The sequence below is a fragment of the Anastrepha obliqua genome, chromosome 5 (genome assembly GCF_027943255.1).
Source record: "Anastrepha obliqua isolate idAnaObli1 chromosome 5, idAnaObli1_1.0, whole genome shotgun sequence".
NCBI lineage: Eukaryota > Metazoa > Arthropoda > Insecta > Diptera > Tephritidae > Anastrepha > Anastrepha obliqua.
Window position 1 is genome coordinate 92,772,044 of NC_072896.1, and position 21,982 is coordinate 92,794,025.

The following is a 21,982-nucleotide window of genomic DNA, read 5'->3' on the forward strand; positions in this document are numbered from 1 at the left end:
ATGTTAATATCTTTTCATAAATACTCCAAGTCATATTTGTATGTACGCATGCGTGTGTTAGCTATTATGTAAGTCCCTTATCACAAAAGGTATCGAACGTACCTCGGAAGTATGTCTTCACTTAACATTAACAATGACTTTCGAATGTTATTGACGATGGTAGTGGAATGCAAATACTACTCAGTGCGAATAACGGCATAAGCGGAATGGGCGACAAAATTGCAAAAGGGAATGGCGACAGAAAGTAATTTTCTGCAAGTCTTTGCAAATTGGCAATTGAAAAAACAAAAAACTATTGGGAGAAGCTTTTTTATGTCTATCAGTCTTACTTAGCAATTATTTTTATTCAAAAAAAAAATTTTATTGAATGAAAAATATCCTATGCTTAGTTTGTGTTTTTATTCTATAATTATTAAGGCCCGCTTCCTCACTTAAGCGACAAAACAAGTTTTACCAAGCGAGCCGATAAACTACGAGTATTCTTAACTACGAAGTGCTCTTTAGCCCTTTTCGTTTACTTAACTAGCGAAAACAGCCACACAAATTTAACCCTTAGTTTGACCTTTTACTTAATTTTTATTTAATTTATTTTAATTTTAGTTTATTAAGTTTTTTATATTGCTTAATTTTTTGTATTCATTGATTCTTATTGCTTTTAACCTAATATAATTTCATTAATTTATTTTGATTCTAAATAATTTTGTTCCGTTTCATTTAATTAACTTCAATTATTCATTAATTAATTTCTTTTTTCGTCTTATTTAAGTGTTTATCATTTTTTACTATTTATTTATTTATTTAGTTTTTATTTCAATTTATTTTATTTCATTTAATTTTAATTTATTGCTTCATTTTTATTCCATTTACTTTACTTTTATTCATTTAAGATTTTAAGTAATTTATTTTATTAATTTATTCCACGTTAGTTATTGACCCTCATTTTATTCAACTTATGGCATATAATTTAATTTAAAATTTAAATTAATTTATTTGGTTTTATTTTATGTACGTTGGTTGGTTGGTTCGTTGGTTTAAGGGTGACCCCGCATCGGAGTGCCACATAGACCACAAGTTGGGTCCGTTGTGTTGCCCTAGAGCTCATTATATTATATGATTTCCCTACCTAACCGAGATTTTTATTATAGATTTTGGTCCAAAATATTGATTCGTTTCGAGAATTTAATGAGAGATTCGATTTCCAGGTCCGAGAGTACTGAAAGATTGTCAATTGTTGGAGAGCCTAGAAGAGCGAGTCGACTTCTGGCTAAGCCGAGACAACTGCACAGCAAATGCCTGCTCGATACTTCCTCATCTTCGTCCTCGCAATATCTGCACAGGTCGTTTTGAGGAACCCCGAGCCGACGTGCGTGAGTGCCCAAAAGGCAGTGGCCGGTGATAAGAGATATTATATGCCTTAGTTCGGTTTTTGTCTGTTTCAGATTGTAGGATGGCCAGATTTGTCTGGTCGTAACGCAAGTAGTTTTCACTCGCCACCTCCGATCAGCAATGCTGTGAAATTCTCGATCAATGATCATTTTACATGTTGCGAGCGGAATGTGGATTGTGGGTAAGTTACTAACATTTGATTGCGCAGCTCCAGCTCTTGCGAGCTCATCAGCTTTGCAGTTACCTTCGAATCCACTGTGACCCGGTATTCAGATAACTTGGACAGAATTCTGAACACTTATCTCGTTAAGAGTTAAGAGACAGGATCGAATCACATCTGAGTGGGTATAAGAGGAGCTGAGTGCTCGAACGGCCGCTTGACTGTCGGTGAAAAAGCGGATATCCTCTAGTGATATTCTATTTTCTAAGAGAGTTTTCGCAGCATACCAGATAGCGCATACTTCCGCTTGGAATACACTACAGTAGTCGGGTAATCTAAATGATAGATTGATGTGAGGGGAATTGGGAAATATTCCAAATCCCACTTTACCCTCTTGTTTTGAACCATCTGTATATAATCAGAGGGCCATCGATTTCGGTAAGATTTGTCTTCCATTCTTCCCTAGTTGGGAGTGAACAGGAGAATAGCAAGGATGGTGATGGAAGACTTACATGATAGTCTATGTCGGAAGAGATAACAGTGTTCCTGTTCAGAATGGCCGAATGGCCAAGATACTTTTTCCATTTCGATATGGCAATCATGCGTGTCGCTGCTTTCGCTGCAAACGCTTTGCCAGCCAGATCGATAGGGAACAAGTGAAGCAACGTATTTAGAGCCTTAGTAGGTGTTGTACTTAGGCATCCTGTTATCAGGAGGCAGGCTGTTCTTTGAACTCGATCAATTGTGGCTACTCTAAACCGTTTTTCGAGTGCTGTCCACCATACAACCACACCGTAGAAGAGTATTGGTTTGATGATCGAGGTATATATCCAATAAATGATCCGAGGTGAAAACCCCAGGTTTTGCCTTTAGCTTTCTTACAAGTATAAAGAGCTATGAAAGCCTTTTTACATCTGTTTTCAATGTTCAATTTCCAACTCAACTTCCTATCTAGAATAACTCCTAGATATTCAGCTGAATCTGATAAAAGTAATGATTCCCCTTTTAAAGTTATTGTTTGCAGTGGAGGAGATTGTTGTTTCCTATTGAAGAGAAGAAGATCTGTCTTTGCTGGATTCACATTTAGTCCGCATTTGGTACACCATTTTGACAGAATATTGATTGAGCGTTGCATGAGCTCAGTGAGGGTATTCAGGTGTTTGCCTGACACGCAGAGGGCAATATCATCTGCATAGGCTACAACCTTGCAGCCTGCTTTTTCGAGATTTCGAAGCAAACTGTTTACAGCGAGATTCCAAAGAAGGGGTGAAAGTACTCCGCCTTGAGGAGTGCCTTTGACGGCGTACATTCTCATGCGGCTTAATCCAAGCTCTGAAGGGATTATTCTATTTTGGAGCATTTGTTCGATCATCTTCCGTCATTTTACGTTACTTTCATTAATTTTCACACTCGATTTCTTAATTTTGTTTTATTATTTTACTCTAACACATTTTTTTGTATTTTGTAATATTTAGCTTTAACTTATTTTATTTTATTTTATTTAAGCTTAATCCATCTCGGCTATTGCCGGATATTACACATTCCGGATAAAATATTGTTTAAATATTTATAAATCTACGAACTATTGCACATGTGTGCAATATAGTCGACTCCTGCATATCTTCTAAAAGGTGTTGGCAGTCATACTTCTTCAAATTATTGGTTATGTAGATGCTTAGGCACTAATCCAGTGGAAGATATAATTATTAGTATTATATTTACTTCCCTCGCTTTGTACATTATTTTATTTTATTCTATGCTATTTGATTTTAATTTTATTTTGTTTCGTTTCTTTACTAATTTTTTTATTACTCAATTATTTTACTTCATTTTAGAAATTGATTTATATTTTGTTTAATATTTCTTTATTTACTTTAATTAATTTCCCTTTATTTTATTTTTGTAGTTACTCAGTTTATTAACTGTGTTTTGGTAAATTAATTTTTTTATTCTATATTATTATTTATTTTATTTATTTCTATTTAGTTTATTCTACTTTGTTTTTCATTTTGTTTTTCTTTTTTATTTTGTTGCATTTTATTTCATTTTTTTTTAGTTTTTTTCGATTTGCTTCCTCATTGTTTTTATTATCTTTATTTATCTTATTTTTTATTGCTTTGTATTCTCGTCTTGACAAATTATAATTTGTTTTTAATTTTATTTTTTTATTTTGTATAATTCCGTTTTTCATTAATGTCGTTTTTTAGTATCTTTATTTTATTTATTTGATTTTTTCATTCTCCTTATTTTTATTTTAAGTTTACTTTATTTTATTATTATTGTATATCTTATGTTACTAAATATTTTTTTTCCTTTTATTTCGTATCCTTATAAAATAAAATGAGAAATAATAAAAATATTCATTTTATTATATACATATTATTTTTTTATAGTTTAATTTCCATACTTTCTTTGGTTCCATTTACTTTATTTTTATATTGCTATTCCCATGTAATTTTTATTTTTGTATTTGTTAAACATTTTGTTTTGTACACTTTATTATTTCTTTGATTTGTAATTTTTTATAATATTTTCTTCATTATTTGTATATATTTCATTTTCTCGATTTTCCTTATTTTTATTTCAATAAATTTTACTTTATTTTATTTTGTTCTCCTTCATTTGATTTTATTTTATTTTGATCATGACGCAAGATGTGTCTATTATTTCTCAAATTTGCATTCAAACTCATGCTTCTTCATCATGTGATTTTATCTGTCTCTCGAGTCTATGTAGTTCGTGTGCTTGTATTTGTTTCCTGTTCTTAAGCAAACCACACTGATGCATATACATACATTTACGACTATATCTGCCTCTAGCAATGCTTCGAGCCATTAACTCTTTTTAATATCTATTCTTTTTGTGTTTTGCTCACTTTTGCTAATGTCTTTGAATAAATTAAATATATAAAGCTGCCCTTGAGCTCAGCAATTTCTTCATGTTGTGCAAAAGCGTCACAAATTTAATTATATTTTTTATGTGGATTTTTATCAGTGCGAGCTCGGAAGCATTTTCGTAAGTTCGACTGCTTTTTGTCAAAGCCATTATGTTGACTTTGTTTTTAGTAATTTGGATTTTTAACTCTTTGTGGTATGAACTCGCCGCTGATGGGTTTATATTCAGAGAAGATTTTGTGTAGACTGCTAATAATGCAATAAACGTTCATGAAAGATGTATCTTTTTAAGTATTTAATTTTGCATTTTTTCAGTTTTTAAAGCAGCAGAAGCAATTCAAACGAATACCTTATCAGATTCTCGAATTAAGCAATGCTCAAAGAATCTCGAACTGAACGTCTCGAATTCTTGGTAAAATAGTGTGTAGATACATAAGTAAAATACATAAATGTGAGCAGGCACACAGGAGATATAGTAAAAAACAAACATATTAAAGTTTCGTATGTGAACTATCCACTTTTATTTTCCAGATAAACCTCATAAAAGAGTCTTAAAATTCAATTAAATAATCCCGGCATTCAGACAGCAGTCACGAGCCAATATAATTCACTATTAAATAGATTCTATCGGAATCGGGATCCGCTATCTGGATTCTTATGAAGTTCAGGTTAAAGCTAAATTTAATAAAAAAATAGTATAGTGTAAGACTTAAAATCCAAGCATGCACATATCACGCCTTCTAATGAAAATATATTTTATAGTGCCGTTGACTCATACTTTTTACATTTATAATGCAATTAATACTCGGCAGCCCATAACTGCTGCCATAATTCTGGCATTAATTTCATTGCGATTTTCTTAAGCAAATTTTCGATTACTTTTTTGATGATTTAACATAAAAGTTCAGTGGACCCAAATCTCATGACTCATCTCAAATCTCGGGAAATTTTCTTCTCAAAAATGATTCAGATTTCTCAATTATTAGAATTCAAATAAACTACATGGAAGCCACAAATTCTGCTGCTTGGGGAATGGCATATACTCGTATCTTTGTTTAAAACTGCTCAAAAATGAAAATATGAGTAACAAGTACCTACTTGTTAAATATTTATGAGTAATATTTATTTGCTTTGAATTAAAAAAAGCAACAGTTTAACTGAAATAATACATCACTTTCAATTGCTAATGGCAGCAGTGGAAATGGGAGGTCTCATCTGCTCTGCAAAGACCGCACTTGGGGTTACTAATTAAAATGATCTAATGAAGTCAGTAAGGGGCATTTAATAGCCATTCCAGAAAAGTAATTTTTATTTGTTCGATTTAGAGAAACTATATGGATAGCGATAACAGCAGAGCAAATTGGATATTTCCGGAGAATAAAAAAGTAACTACACTAAGGTAAAATGTAAAAACTTTGAAATAAATTTGAAAAATAGGCACACAATTTGTGTGAGATAAATTTTTGTGTATATTTATTTTATTCGAAAAATTTAAATAAAAACAACTGCAGCAAAAACTTTTCAGAGGCGATAAAATGATATTTGAAACCAGTTTTGTGGTAAAGTTTCCGCCCTATGCGCCAACTAGGAGCGATAATATGTACAGCAAGATGTTTTTTTTTGTACATAAAAATCATTTCCTTAAAAATGCCATCATGTATTATCAAGGTGTAAAAAAAAATATCAAAATGTTAAAATAAAAAATCAACAGCTAAAAAATGCATTTACTGCATCCTTTCCATTTTGAGCCGATAAGTTCAAGACTTGGTAGTTTTCTTGGTAGAAAGGCAGAAAAGCAAATGCTCACTTTTAGTTAGATCGTTTGCATTGTACAAAATATTTGCAGTGTCATACTAATGCAAGGTAGCGCAAAATTAATCATCCACTTTTGTCTTCGAATCACTTCTTTTCTAAACAAAAAGAAAATTATTTTGAGTGATGGAAATCTTTATTTTCGTCCTTAGAAGCTCCATTGCTTGTCTGTTTGTGTACTGCAGCAGTGCACAAAAATTATAAATCTTCCGATAGGGTGATTAATTTTGCGTCACCATGCACAAAAGGAATTTAACGATTTTGAAGCATTTAAAATTTAATAGCCTTTCTCAACAGATTGAGTTTTTCTTTCTGTATCATCAGTAACTGACTTTGTCTTTGATCGAATATTTGTGATGATTTTTCTTCCGCTCATTTCAGCCACCAAAGTTCTGTGAAAGCTCCAGATTAGATTAGATTAATTTGAAGGTTGCACTTCGACCTTATGGCCTTTGTGCCCTCTACTCGTCACAGTACCATCCAGATCCAGGTGACTTATTAAACTCAAGATAGAGCTGCACGTCAGCTTATCTTTCAGGAGAGTTATGAGTTTCCAAACCTCTTTTGATTGTACCCCCCACTAGGGATTTCGCCTGACGTCGCCTCATAGTTTGGTACCAGATAACCTCCCTAAGCCTTAGCTCTTCACTCAATTTGAAAGCTTTAGCAGGTTCTATAATAATTTATTCGAAAGGATTCAAATGATTGAATCCTATTTTATATGTTTTTATATTATATTAAAATTTATTTATAACCTATTTGTTAAAATTTGAAGAAATGGGCAAATATTTTAATGCAAGTATTTATACGCAATACATAAGCAAATATTCATTTCTCCTGTAAATAAGTCAATATTTATTGCTCTTAGAATTCCGAATTATCCCTACCAAACTACCCACTTGAACTCCTCTTCTTTTAGAGTGAATGTAGGGTATACAATTTCTGTAAAATTTTTTGTGCTGCACCCACGTACACTGTGCTTCATTTTTTATGAGCTCAAATTTGCAAAATTTCAATAACAATAGCCCACTTGTTTACCTGTCCGCGTATTCGACACAGTTGGTAATTAAATTTCAGTACTAAGCTAACTTAAGTACTGCGTGAGGTACTAAAACTCGGCTGATTTATGAATTTTTTAAACTCAGCAAAGACAAATAAATGATATCTTATTTTAAATACCGATTACGAAAAACAATAAAGTCAGAAACTGATACAAATTTTATACTGCCACTGTGCCAAAGAAAAAAATTAATGCTTTTGTATTTTGAAGATTTTATGAGTTGTAAGTGAGATTCTCCGTTTGAAAATAACCCAAAAAATCTCATTACGCTGAACTTTGATGTAGATAAATCTGTTATGATCAAATTTCTCAAACATCTGAGTGGATGTACTGGAACAAATTTTGTAATAAAATTTTTGTTGTGAGAAACTCGCTTTTCAGTGGTATTTCCAATAGAATTTTGCTCAAGAATAACTGCCAAGGCATTTTGGTGGAAGTCATAAAAAATATTATGTTTTATGCTTGGGAAACCAGTGCCGTTTCTTATTTGTATGCTGGGTGTGGTTTTTTACCATTCATACCGTATTTTGAGATTTGCGTTGAAAGAAGCATTAATCAAGTGTTTAGCCACTAGTAGTAATTAAAATTTTTAGCACCCAAGCCCAATTGATTGGAAAACTATTAACAAAAACAAAGCGCTAAGTAAAACAATGGAGCAACTATTGCCCTTATGATCGATAAAATAAAAATTTAATACTGAACTGAAAACCTTGATAGCCAGCGCTCGCTTTTTGGTTATAAGATTTAAATTGAATAAATAATCATAATAAAGAAATAAATAAAAAAAGGTTTTTGAAATTTGATTTTTTTTTTTCTACGAACTATTTATAGTCTCTAGTTTTTTAAGGAGTTGGAAGAAACTGAGATTTATAAGTAACTCGTTAAATTAAAGCAAACGAATATAGAAAATTAATCAAAAATTTTAAGTGAATATTTTCAAGGAATGCCTTTGAAAGTGAAATTTGGCTTTAAGAAGCTGATATTTAATTCATTAAATTAAATACAAATCTAAGCGAACCACTATGAAGGTGGCATGTAGGTGAGATAGTTCAAGTACCACTCTGGCACTCTTCAAGTAGCACTAAAGCGCCGTTTACCATACCATTATGAGACTACCTACAGGCAGATATCTACAGTTAACTGGAGCTGTTGATGTTATGTGGAAGGTTGATGGGTTTAGGCTGGCGCACTGACCCAGGCTGTCGAAGAAAGGAGCACTCAGTGACATCAATAGTAAGGCTGCCAAACCCAGACATTTACAGAAAAAGTGCTCAACAGTCTCATTCTATGAAAGGTCCCCACAGCTTCTGCAGTGGGAGTTAAATGGTGAATTTCAGTACCTATTCAGCCTTTTTGTTGCCCATCACTAAAGAACTTCGAGCCACACTACCAAGGATTACAAGTATTCGTCTTGTGGGAGCTCCACATTTTCAGAAAATTTACTTCAAATTTCACAATCTTGCATGCGAAAACAGCAGATAAGTGTTTCTATATACCTACTAATTATAGTCTTTTGAAATGATAACGAAGACTACGCTGTCCAATGTAGTATCCGGTAAGAGTTCGTAAGTGCTCTCCCTCCAGACTTAGAAGCCTATTTGGTGGCCTTATGGAAGGATCAAGTATTTAGCCTGCCATTGTGCCGGATTCTCCTAAGTTAAGCCTAGTCTGATATATTTACGTATTCTATCCTTTGCTCTAAATTTTTGGCAACTTCCTCTGTTCGTGCTGCTTCTTGTAGGTTATAAGCTCATTACGTTTGAAGTACTATGCTTTACAGGATATTTTAAGCTATCTGAAGAAGAAGTAGTGCACCTTAAAAAATATTTTTCTTTGCAATTTCTGTGCAAAATTTCTTGTGTGGCGCATTATGTGGAGCTCCATCTTTTCTGCTGTTTCCTAAGAAATAAGTATAAGGGAAGCGCACCCCTTTAACAACAGAGAGGGGGATGCCGAACGAATATGAAAAATTAATGAAAAATTTCAAGCAAACATTTCCAAAGAGATGCCATAGAAAATGAAATTTGGCTATAATTTTGCACGAAACTCTTATAAAAATTTTACTAGATTTCTGGTGCGTAAAACAGCGAACACCAAAATAACAGTGCGAAATTTAAAAAATTTTTTTAAATTAAAATTTTTTTTTATAAAAATATAGTTGCTCAATAACCAAATAAAATTAATCAATGTTTCATACTTTGTGCAAAATTAAAAAAAAATTTGTAAAACTATTAATAATTTTTTTCCGAATCTGAAAAGCTGTAAAAAGCTGAAATTTAATTCATTCAATTAAATAGAAATCTAAGCAAATCATTAATAAAAATTTTTAAGCGAACATCTCCAAGTAATGAATTTGAAAGTGAAATCTGGCTTTACTTTTGCACGAAACTTTAAATTTTCGCACAAAATTTTATTAGCTTTCTGGTATGTAAGGAGGCGAACACAAAAATAGCAGTGCGACATTTTGCTACTTTTTTTAATTTTTTTTATTATATAAAAATATAGTTTCTACTACAACTAAAATCAAATTATTCAGTATTTCAGATTTTATACAAGATTTAAAAATATTCAAAAAAATGTCTAAAAATTGTAAATAATTTTTGTTCAGAATCTAAAAAAGATGTAACAAACTGAGATTTAATTCGTTAAATCAAATGGCAATGTAAGCAAACGAATATAGAAAATGAATAACAAATTTTAAGCGAACAACTTCAAGGATTGAATTTTATTGTGAAAACTTCAACTTCAAATTTAAATGAATTTTAAAGAGAAATCTTTAACATTGCACGAAACACTTATACAAATTTTATTAACTTTTTAGGTATGTAGAGAAGCGCACACAAAAATAGTTATGCGACATTTTGCAATTTTTTTTTTATTAAACACGTTTTTTTATAAAAAAATATTTCCTACTAAAACAAAAATCAAATTACTTAATGCTTCAGACTTTGTATAAGATTTACAAAAATTCAAAATTAGAAAAAAAAAGTTAAAAATATGTGAAAAAAATTAAAATATTATATTTAAATAAAACTAATTTTTTTCAGTCAAAATATTAAAAAAAAATCATTGCAAGCACTTCTCTAATCTATTAAATTTAAAAATATAGTTCCACTACAACAAAAACCAAATTACTTAAAGCTTCAGACTTTGTACAAATTTTACAAAAAATCAAAATTAAACAAAAAAAAAAAATTGTTAAATAAAAATATAAAGAATTTAAATATTTAAATAAAACAAATTTTTTTTGCAGACAGAATATCTAAAAAAATCATTGGAGTCCTTTCTGTAGCCCATTTAATTTTGCTATTGTCCAAGTTTAATGTGGCTCAAAACTCACATAGATTATTCAACTTCATTTTAGCTGATAATCTGGCGCGTTTTCTGCCATATAAAAAATGTAAGGGCATTCGATCGAAAATATAGTTTAACAAACTTTTTTCAAACAATGCGTATAATAAAATTGAAGAACTAAAAATTTTTTGAATAATATAATTTTTTAAATATAATTTTTTATATTTCGCAATTTATAATTCGCATTTTATAATTAATAATTTGTGATTTATGATTTATAATTTAAGACTTTAAAATATGCATAAATACAATTTTTACACTGATTTAAAAAAATTTTATCGTAACATTTCCAAGTAATTCTACTCACCACAATAATAATCCGATGCCTAGGCGTTGCTTTGACATTTTCAACAAAGCTTTCTTTGCTACTCTCCTTTTCTCTATCTCTCTTTTGGGGGTTGTGTCCTTTCTTGTGCGAAGAAAAATTCGCGTCACTTGTCACACAGGATATTTATTTACTAAGGTACAGCTCGTGCTTGCTCTTATAGGTAGATTTTTATGCAATATTTGCATATATTCGCTTATACGTTGAGTTTACTTATATTTTAGACTGTTAAATAAATTAAAATACGTTTCGTTTTATATTTAACCGCTTAATTTTATAATTAAAATGCTTAAATATGTGGCACTTTGTGAATTTTTGTTTGTTTTATTTATATAAAAATATTTTCTTTTTTTTTGTAAATAAAACGCGTAGTACGATTAGGAAAAAATTATGAATATTTTATTTCTTTTTTGGCATAGAATTTTAGTTATTTTCCAAATTTACGCTAAGCGCTAGTGAGTGTTTGCAGCGTCTTGCCAAAAAGATTATAGCCGATAATGTAGGATTTGTAGGTGTTCCGTTCGCCAATCAGCATTACGCAGGCTGTGGCATAATCGCGCAGTACAAAACTGAAAGCCGAATTCCATGCAATAAACACACAAACACGCACACACTTCCAGTTGCACTGGTTTAAGTTGTTATCAAAAGGATGCACAATATCGCAGGATACAACTGTGCTACTGTATGGCGACGCGCGCACTACACCACTTATACAAGAGAACGAAGCGAAAAGCGAAAGTTTTGCGCATGCGTGCGTACGCGAGCAAGCGCTGAATGTTTCTGTGGTGTCCAAGTGAATTCAGCGCGCTTGAGACGGAAAGTTTGTGCTTGGTGGTGTATGTCTGTATGTTTGCAAGTACGTGAGTGTTTGATGGTGCGCTCGCGTATGGGCGCAAGTGGTGATCACGACGTCTGGTGTTATGTGTGTGTATGTGTATTTTACGTATTTGTATATTTTTACAAGCTTCGGTGCTTGTTTGTGTTTTTCTTTTACTTCTTCGTTGTTTTGTGTTCGTTTTTCTTTTTTTGCTTTTGTAGCAGATATTTGTTTTTGGCTGTGTTTACGCAGCTTTTTTACTATAAGCACCAGAGAGTAAGAAATAATCCAAAAACCGTGCTATCAAAGCGAAACCACGACAACGAAGCGCAACGTTCGACCAACAACTGAATATGAGAGCCGCGTACTTAGTCAATGGAAACCCACAAAAATCCCAAAATGCCCCACAATATACCTACTGGAAGTGGATTTGCTGGTTTCTATTGAAATGTTGTTGCCTTGCTGTTGTTGCTGCTACTGTGAGAAGCGTCAGCATTCAGCTTTGCCTACAAAAGTAGTGATTGAACGACTGAATGGTTGAGCTGTGCTTGCGCTTGAAACTCAGAAACGTATCTGAAAGCTGGCTGCGAGCGTGCAATGGCTTAAAAAGCAACATGCAAGTTTCCAATAGTGGTGGCGGCGAAGAGCGCCGAGCGCTAATATCATTAGTGTTATCGTGTAATGATGCGCGTCTTAGCAGCCGCAGCGAAGTAGTAGCAGCGCCTGAAGTCAACAAAACTTGTAGGCATCCCCCATTGTCAGATAAAGATAAGCTTTCGGAACTAAGCTTAATGTGTGTGTAATTATATTAGTCATTTGTAAACAAATTGCAAAACAAACAACAACAACCAGAATATGTAAATATTAGGAGAACTAATGATATGAAAAGTGTTATATGAAAAGAAAGTGGCTGAGAAGTGAACAGTGGGCAACCAAAAGTATAAGTATGCATATAATGGATAATAGATAATAGATAATAGATAACAGATAATAGATAACAGATAATAGATAACAGATAATAGATAATAGATAATAGATAATAGATAATAGATAATAGATAATAGATAATAGATAATAGATAATAGATAATAGATAATAGATAATAGATAATAGATAATAGATAATAGATAATAGATAATAGATAATAGATAATAGATAATAGATAATAGATAATAGATAATAGATAATAGATAATAGATAATAGATAATAGATAATAGATAATAGATAATAGATAATAGATAATAGATAATAGATAATAGATAATAGATAATAGATAATAGATAATAGATAATAGATAATAGATAATAGATAATAGATAATAGATAATAGATAATAGATAATAGATAATAGATAATAGATAATAGATAATAGATAATAGATAATAGATAATAGATAATAGATAATAGATAATAGATAATAGATAATAGATAATAGATAATAGATAATAGATAATAGATAATAGATAATAGATAATAGATAATAGATAATAGATAATAGATAATAGATAATAGATAATAGATAATAGATAATAGATAATAGATAATAGATAATAGATAATAGATAATAGATAATAGATAATAGATAATAGATAATAGATAATAGATAATAGATAATAGATAATAGATAATAGATAATAGATAATAGATAATAATATAGTATGTCCGGAGACGACGGCGGCCGCCGTAGCCGAATGGGTTGGTACGTGACTACCATTCGGAATTCACTGAGAGAACGTCGGTTCAAATCTCTGTGAAACACTAATATTAAGAAAAAGATTTTTCTAATAGCGGTCGCCCCTCGGCAGGCAATGGCAAACCTCCGAGTGTATTTCTGCCATGAAAAAGCTCCTCATAAAAAATATTTGTCGTTCGGAGTCGGTTTGAAACTGTAGGTCGCTCCATTAGTGGAACAACATCAAGACGCACACTACAAATAGGAGGAGGAGCTCGGTCAAACACCTAAAGGGTATACGCGCCAATTATATATATATATATATATATGTCCGATGACTGAAAAACTCCTATTCATTTGGAACGCTCGGCCCACCCTAGAACTGCTTTCGCATTACTTCAGAGCAGCATTCCATTTTCCTTATCACAAAGGTCAATGACTACGTGCCTGCGTCCAGGTCCCGTTTTTTTTTGTATGGAGAATTCTTTCCGCAAAACCATTAATAATCTCCCACGTTTCCTAGCTACTTAGCATCTAATCAATCACATTTCAGTGGTTATATGAACGACTGCATTTTCCAGCGCTCGACGTTTGTTGTTCCCTACGCATACATTGGAAAAATGTGTGTTCATCGACATCTTCGGCGGTATATGTATGTGGGGTGTTTGGTTTTTCTTATTTTGAACAGGTATACACGGAAATACCCGTGCGCGAAAGCATTTGGGCTGTATAAAAATTGATTTCACCGAAGTTCCTGCTGTACGATGTAATGACGTCTTTTTATTAGCATGGCCGTCCATCTGCCGCGTGCTTGGTTTCTCCAGCGGTCTTGCTATAGCCTTATCGTTTCGTCTTTTATTACGCGAGCTGCAAGTAAGCTTACTCCTTCTTCCATCTTCCTGCTCTTTAATGCCCACAACTATTTCCTCTCAAAGGTAAGTAAGTCTATCGGTATTGAACCGCTTATCACTTGAACAGCAGACCCTGTTACTGTGCGTTAGGCGAACATACCTCTCAGAGCTGCCGTTCGTTTTACCAATACTAGAAGCGTATACTATTATATACCTCTGCATCCACTGTGGCTTGCCCGGTTCGCCAGGTTCTGGTTTATTTCCATCTGAGCCGAAGACAGTTACGCCTCAGTTCGGCTATTTTCATCATCCACCAGTAAACAGAGCCTTTAGGTTTTTTCTTTGCTAGAGTTGGCTTAGATTTATTACAGACTTACTTGATGCGGAACATTTATGCTCTCATCACCTCTGTAGGTTGTGTTTCCATGGGAATGTGCATCAACGATGGATCCACTGACGGATACCACTTTTCCTTGTGTTCGCGCTGGGTGTTCCCTTATGTTCTACTCTGAAAGAAATATATTGGTGGTCAGATATGAGCGTAATATCTGGTGTTGATTCTTCGGAATTGGGTCTTCTAAATGTAGTTACTGCTACCGACCTTTACAATTCCATGTTAGGTGCCCTGGGACGAAACACTAGAAGCAGCGTCTAATATTAAGCTAGGGTCCCATTTTGCAAATCACCCAGCCGTTTTTTATTCGTGTCTTATCGAGTAGAATATCAGCTTTCTACTTTTTAACGTGAACACGAATCAATTCTCTGCTGTTTGGTGTTGACAAGTTGACGCCTTTCTCTTCTGTGGTTATGGTGAGGGTCGTTTTTAAAGCCTCTACCACTTGCTCCTTTTTAGTAAGGTAATCTAAATTTCGTACCTCTATAGCAGTTTTTATTTTAAGGTCTATGATAACAGCCGATCCCTGTAGAGTGGTTTTAGTGTCTCGCAGAAAATGGGATTGAACTGTTCCCCTTTATCTAGCTCGACCAGTATTGCGCCCGCTCATGTTTTACGAACGGCTTTTATTTTGGCTTCTGCGTAGCCAGGCTTTATTTTTCTATGGAGTATTCTTCGGAAATCCCCGTAGCTGTGTATTTCTGTGGGCCTGAATATGGTGTTTTCGCGTTTTCCGTATTAGCCATCTTCGTCATTTATGGTTGAGTGTTGGAAGCTGGAGGACTTGTGGTCATTCGTTTCGTCTGGTATGTGCTAGGTGTGGCCTTCAGTTGCACTTCTTGTTGCATTCACCCATATGGAGTGAAAATGGAAAACTGCCTATTTTCTATCACTGTTCATCGCCGGTTTTAAAATTATTTACAAAATTGTTCCATTACTTATACGCCCTGATTGCAATTGCACATATTTTCCACTTATTTATTGGATATGTTCTACATTATTTCCTTAACGATTCATTCGTTCATTATTATTTACTATCAACACTGATTGAGCTGTTCGGTGTATTTGTTTTTATTCTCTTTTTATGATTTCTATTTAATGCATAAATTATTTCAATGTAATTTTTTGGGTGAAAGGAGTCACGAGTTTGACGTGATGACTCGTTGCTTTCGTCATTTTACCCCAACCGTTACTATTAGGTAAGTGTGGCATTGTTGTCTTATTTTGTCAATTCAAACTTGCCAAATTATTGCTGCATAAACGAGTATTATCGAGCTGGTATGTAAGCATACATTTATGTGTGGATGTATGTGTGTTGGCTTCTCTAGCTGTGAGACAATTTGTACTAAGTATGTATGAATGTATGCCAGGTGTTTTGGAAAGCATTTGTATTTATTTATTATGTGTGCACATTTAAATAATTATAATTTTCAAATACATGTCAGTAAACCAGATCTATTGTCAAAAATATGTATTAGAGAGACAGTTCCTGACGAGGTTTGCTATTTATTCCTGAGCTATAATTTGACCTTAGAGAATAATGAAGAACTATGGAACAACCAAAAAAATTTATTGCTCTACTAGTTGGCTCGACGTAACTCAAATGTTTAGTGGTGTAAGCTACGAAGGTCGCCTGTTTAAAATATAGAAATACACCCCACGAAGTCTATATAAAGACACCAAATATGTACATATTGACACGTTTTGACTATTTGCCTATTTGCATAACATTTTTTTCATTTAAGTTATTTTTTACAAAAATAATCTATATTATTCTATAACTACATAAATTTATAATAATCCGGGTCTCGAACTTTGTAAAATATTTACAAAAATTCGACAAACTTTCATAAAATATCAAACTTTTTAACCCGCCTCAACTTTAATTAAAAAAGGGTAAGCAGTGTTATAGCCAACAAATTTGTAGGGTAGTGTTAAAATTTAGTATTTAGTGCGAAGGTTCGAATCGCCGTGCATGAAACAGCAAAATGAAAAAGTTTTTTTCTAATAGCGGTCGCCCCTCGCCAGGCAATGGCAAACCTTCCAGAGCATTTCTGCCATGAAAAAGCTCCTCATAAAAAATATCTGCCATTAGGAGTCAGCTTAAAACTGTAGGTCCCTCCATTTGTGGAAAAACATCAAGACGCACACCAGAAAAGGCAGAAGGAGCACGGCCAAACGAGTAACTGAAGAGTTCGCGCCAATTATTTATTTATTTTACAAATTTTAGTATAATAAAATAAAGATTTGAAGTTGCTCTAAATTCTAGATGATTTTTGATCATTTTCTTCCTAAAAGTATTACGCATTTTCTTCACATAAATGAATGTAATGAAGTAAATACATGAAATGAAATATAAACACGCGACTGCCCCACTCTTAATTCCATGGAAATATTCGGCGTAAATTACCAGTAAAGTTCTTTTTTTTAATGAGGTATAAAAGCAAAAGAAAGCATTAGTCACTGTGGGACTTTAACGCCACTAAAATAACCACAATTCCGATGATTCATCCTACAGGGATACCGATTTGGTGTTTACGTCTGGAGGCTGTACTGAGTTATAAGCTCAATCGTCAGTCAAATTCGTCTGCTGTTCGTCTTACTGCATTCTATCAACACGAGATTTGTTCTTGCTCCCACGTTCGTCTAGCATCATTCCTTCACCTCCAGTCAATGTTGCGAAGTTCCACGATAATTCGTGTGGCAATCAATCAATTGTGGGACTAGGTTATTGGTTATTGGTTTTCTTTGGTAAATCGTCGTTTTACTTAGCAAACCTGATGCAATAAAGGCCACATGTTTGACAGTCTCTTCTTCGTCTAAGCATTCTAGGCAATAAGAACTACCGGCCAAGTCTAGGTGATGCAGATATTTTTGGAAGCATTCGTGTCCTCTTAACATTTTAGGTTGACTTGGCTGGCTGAAAGCCATCATATAGACCTACTGATCCCTAGTGTTACCTGATGGAGCTAGACCAATACTTTTATTTGTAATAGACATATTATAATACGTCTGCGAGTTTTGCGAATCTAAGTGAACTCTTAATAGTCCGGGTGCCAGGGGTCATTTTGATCTCATCATTTCATGCCGACTGATTTTAATACTGAAGGCAGACGACATCCAAGGGATGACGAAACCAACCATCAGCTGATCCAGTAGCGGTGGGTACGTGCGTGGGATGCTGCGAAACGTGTGGAAAAAAATTTTTAATCATTTAATACCGGCTGAAATTTTTTTTGTGTATTGTTAACATTTAGTAGAATAAAAAAGAGTCAGCTGCGCCGTAGAAGGGGGAAAATACGTCAGCTGAAAGGCTGTAAAATAAATTCAAAAGTAAAAGTACTTTATGCCGATTGAAATTTTTTTTACATAATTTTAGACACATATGAAAATATAATAATGATGGTCAGTTGCGTTTATAGCGGTGGGAAGACGTCAGTCGTAGCATTGAAAATTCCGCGCGCTGCCGAGATGTATGAACGCAATGATACATTCTTCCTTCGGCTGACGGTCTTCGTTATATTTTCATATGTGTCCAAAGTTATGTAAAAAAATTTCAATCGGCATAAAGTAGTTTTACTTTTAAATTTTTTTTACAAGTTTCTCTGTTCAGCTGAGGTGTTTTCCCCCCTCTGCACATATCGTTCGCTTAACAGCTGTGTCGGGACGAAATCAACGTCTCCGAGTTTTCGAGAAATCCACTCATTAATCCGTGAGATCAACCTATTCGTCCACCGGCCTTTTAGTGACTATTCCCATTTTGATTGTCATTCAGCTGTCGAGGAAGAACGTTTGCCTGAATTCCTCTGCTTGTTTGAGTTCCTCTGGCGACTTGGTACCTTGCAAGCAGTACAACCTCGTCTGTACACTTGCCCGCATGTTTATAAGCATTCTGCTACCCATGACGCAGATTGCATCATCCGACACTGTTTTATAGGTGCATGCGGTCGAACTTATTCCACTGACCGGCAGTACTTCTTTAAAATGTCACTTTTTTGTTCCAGCCCAAATTGGAGAGGCGAACAGCATTATAGAGTTCGTCACCGTGGAAAGAATTTTTCTCCTGGTGCCCTGTGGTCCTCCTATGTTCGGTAGCAGCTCACAAGCGCGTTGTTAACCTTTGTCACCTTCACGCTACCAGCTGCAAGATGTTCCCTGAATGTTAGTCTCGAATATCTTGGCATGTATTTTATAGGCTTCTGAGATTCCGTCTCCTGGCTACCAACTGGTATTGACAGTTTTTCTTTCTGCTTGCTCCTATTGCTCAGCACCAGCTCTGTTTTTTGGGCAACTGCTTCTAAGCTGGCATTATTCAACCATCTTTCGTCTCTTGTTAAGGTATCATTATATGTTGATGTTGCAGTCTATCGATATATTTATCAATCATTACGAATGCGATATCGTCGGCGTATCCCACTATAGCTGAGTTACCGTGCACTTCGATTTTAAGAACGCCATCGTACATAGCGTCCCATAGGGTTCATCCAAGAACAAACACGCATCACCTCTTTGGGCCCTCCTCTGTATTATACTGCAGTCCTCTCTGGCTTACTATATGTAGCTGTGGATGATTCTAATAAGGTACTTTGGCACCAAGATTATGACTGCAAATTATTTCGCTGCTCTGATGCTATTGAGTTCATTAACAGCATTTTTGGCTAAATCAACTACCGTTCCTATTGTATCAACAATAGATCTGGCCCTGAGAAAACCGAACTGTTTGTCTGACAGACCTCCTGGTACCTCCAGATACTCCTGTAGACTTTCGTTTAATATTCTTTCGAATACCCTCCCAACGATATCGAAGCTCTTATCGCAGATAGCACCAGATGATCCTATGGTGGTTAAATACCCGAAATTATTTTTTTAATTGGTTAATGAACCCATCTTTATATGAAAAATAATCGAAGTTTTCTAAATCTTATTTGTTTTTTTTTTTTCATTTATAATCCCGGCCATCTTTACCTTTAAATTGTAACTTAAATAAATCGCTCTAACTTGTAATACCATTGAGGCTATTTTCGTAATACGCTAACTTGCAAGAATATTTGTGAGCACAAAGCAAGGGTTAATATTTCTTGAAAACGAAATATTTATTGATTGGGATGTATCTTCATTGTCTAGCTGGTAATACGGCTATAAAAGCATTACTAACTAAAAAAATATACTATACTTTTATATTCATACTTTGTCTATTTAAGAATTTTTGTTTTGTTCTTCTTTTGCCTTCTTTTTTATTTGAGTCATTTAAAATAGAGAATCGAGCAGTACAGCGACACGGATGTGCAAATATTTTTTGAATGAATCAAGTTAGAGAAGTTGAATTTGAATTTGAGATCTATAAAAATATATACCCATATGTATGTATGTGTGCACAATATATCTCTTTTGGTCGCAGCGCCCAGTATGTGTGTGTGTGCGAACGTGAAATATAAATAAACACAAATACGTTCCAAAAAACAAAAAAAAGTAGAATCAATGATTGGTGAAAAAATGCAATATAATTTTGCGTTATTCTACACTGCGAAATAAAAGCAATTACTCCAAAATACGATCAGTAAGTCTTAATAAGTTTTGTAAAAATATCAATCAAAAATAGATATCAATTTAGAAAAAACATTTCGTGACAAGGTCTGACTATTTATTTTCTAAAAATTTTATTTAAATAATTTTGCTATGAAAATATATTCACAGAACTAAAAAACGCATGTAAGTCAAAGTTCCGACCTTTCTGCAAATTAAAAAAATTCATCAAACTTTCATTAGAATCAAAGCAATTCGAATCAGAATTTTTAGAAAAATTTCGGTGACGCAATTTTATAGCCCATAAAATTTTGGCTGCTGCCAGCGTTGGGTATTTTCTTCCATATCAAAAGTGAGAAGCATTCGTTACTTGCGATCACAAACTGACAGCAGAAAACTTATCAGAAATCAAAGCGACTTTTCAAAAAAAAAAAAAATTTTTTTTATGTTTGAGGTATGGCCGCTCACTCTAAACAACCCAAAATAGAGCACAATTTTTCAATTTAGCTTCGAATAATTATTAGGGAAGTACTGGAATTTAATTGAACCTTATCAGTGTAGATTCAGATATGATCTGACAAATTTATCATTACATATTTTTTCAGGACGTCAAATCATGGAAAAGGCAATAGAAAAATACCTAAATCTGCGGCCATCAGCGCGAAAAGATGCAACTATATTGCGTTTAGTATCTATGACACAGAGGCAAAAGAGGCCTTTAGGGGACACGGTGGTCTAGAAATTTCAAAAATTCGATTTTTTGTTTTTTTGATATTTTGAAAGTATAGTATCTTAGGAATATGCTGTGAAATTTTCATGCCAAAAATTTCCAATATTACAGCTTCTACAGCACATTAAGTAGAGTAGGTGGAGAGCGGTCCGTACGCCCCTGTACCTCAAACTGGTAGCTCTCCAATGAATGTTTGGAAATGTGGATCGATGGAATAATAATCAAGTTACGCCATCTGTTGTAAAACCGCACGAACTTATTCATAGTCCTATTATTTCAATTATTTCGTATTTTTTTGAATAAAAAACTAAAAAACAACCGATTTTTAGAGTGTCAAATTTAAAACCGCGCCATTGTGTAACATTGTTTTTATTCTTGTACGGGACATAGCTACAGTCATACTGATTAATAATTTTTTTGGTTTTTGTGTTTCAGATAAATAGCAGAGCCAAAAGGGACAACACTATTCAGGCTCAATTTTTCGGGAGGGGTCAACTTCAGCGCCATTTTTAAAACTATTAAAATTGAAAAAGAAAAAGAATTTTCATTTTTGTATGTAAAATAAGTTACATAAAAAGCCTAAAAAATTTAAATATCGTTTTTCAATTTTTTTATTGCAAAAAAAGTTCCTGAAAATTGCAAAAAAGTTCCCTAAATTTTCGAGCTGTAGGCTACCGTGACCCCTTAAGGACAAAGTGTAAGCCTGCTCCTTTTCATTTTTCAACATAGCACAGGGACTTATTGATGAAATTTTTTTGGAATTTTTTGTTTCTTATTGAATTTTATCAGTTTTTTTATGAAAACATGGTTAGTTTTCCTATAAAAATACGAAAAAAAGATCAAAAAGAGAAGATTCAAAAGGTATGGAGATTACAAAAGCAAAACAAATCAATAAATTCTCATCAAAATTTCACTCTTTTTAATACGAATTCGTAGAGAATGCTCGACATTTTCTGCAAAGAAGAAAACACCCGACATCGTCAGTAAAAACAAAAATTTTCAGC

At 33.5% G+C, this 21,982-nt stretch overlaps 1 protein-coding gene across 1 annotated transcript in view; it reads right to left on the reverse strand.

Annotated features, from left to right (window-relative positions):
* The window catches only part of LOC129247010 (uncharacterized), a 106,841-nt gene extending 94,466 nt beyond the window's left edge, over window positions 1-12,375 (reverse strand). The window contains exons 1-2 of the mRNA XM_054885833.1: window positions 12,228-12,375; window positions 10,974-11,216 (exon numbers count right to left, since the gene is read on the reverse strand). Coding sequence (XP_054741808.1) covers window positions 10,974-11,011 — 38 coding nt within the window. The 5' untranslated portion in view covers window positions 11,012-11,216; window positions 12,228-12,375. The remainder of the gene's footprint in view (window positions 1-10,973; window positions 11,217-12,227) is intronic.
* Window positions 12,376-21,982: the final 9,607 nt, after the last annotated feature.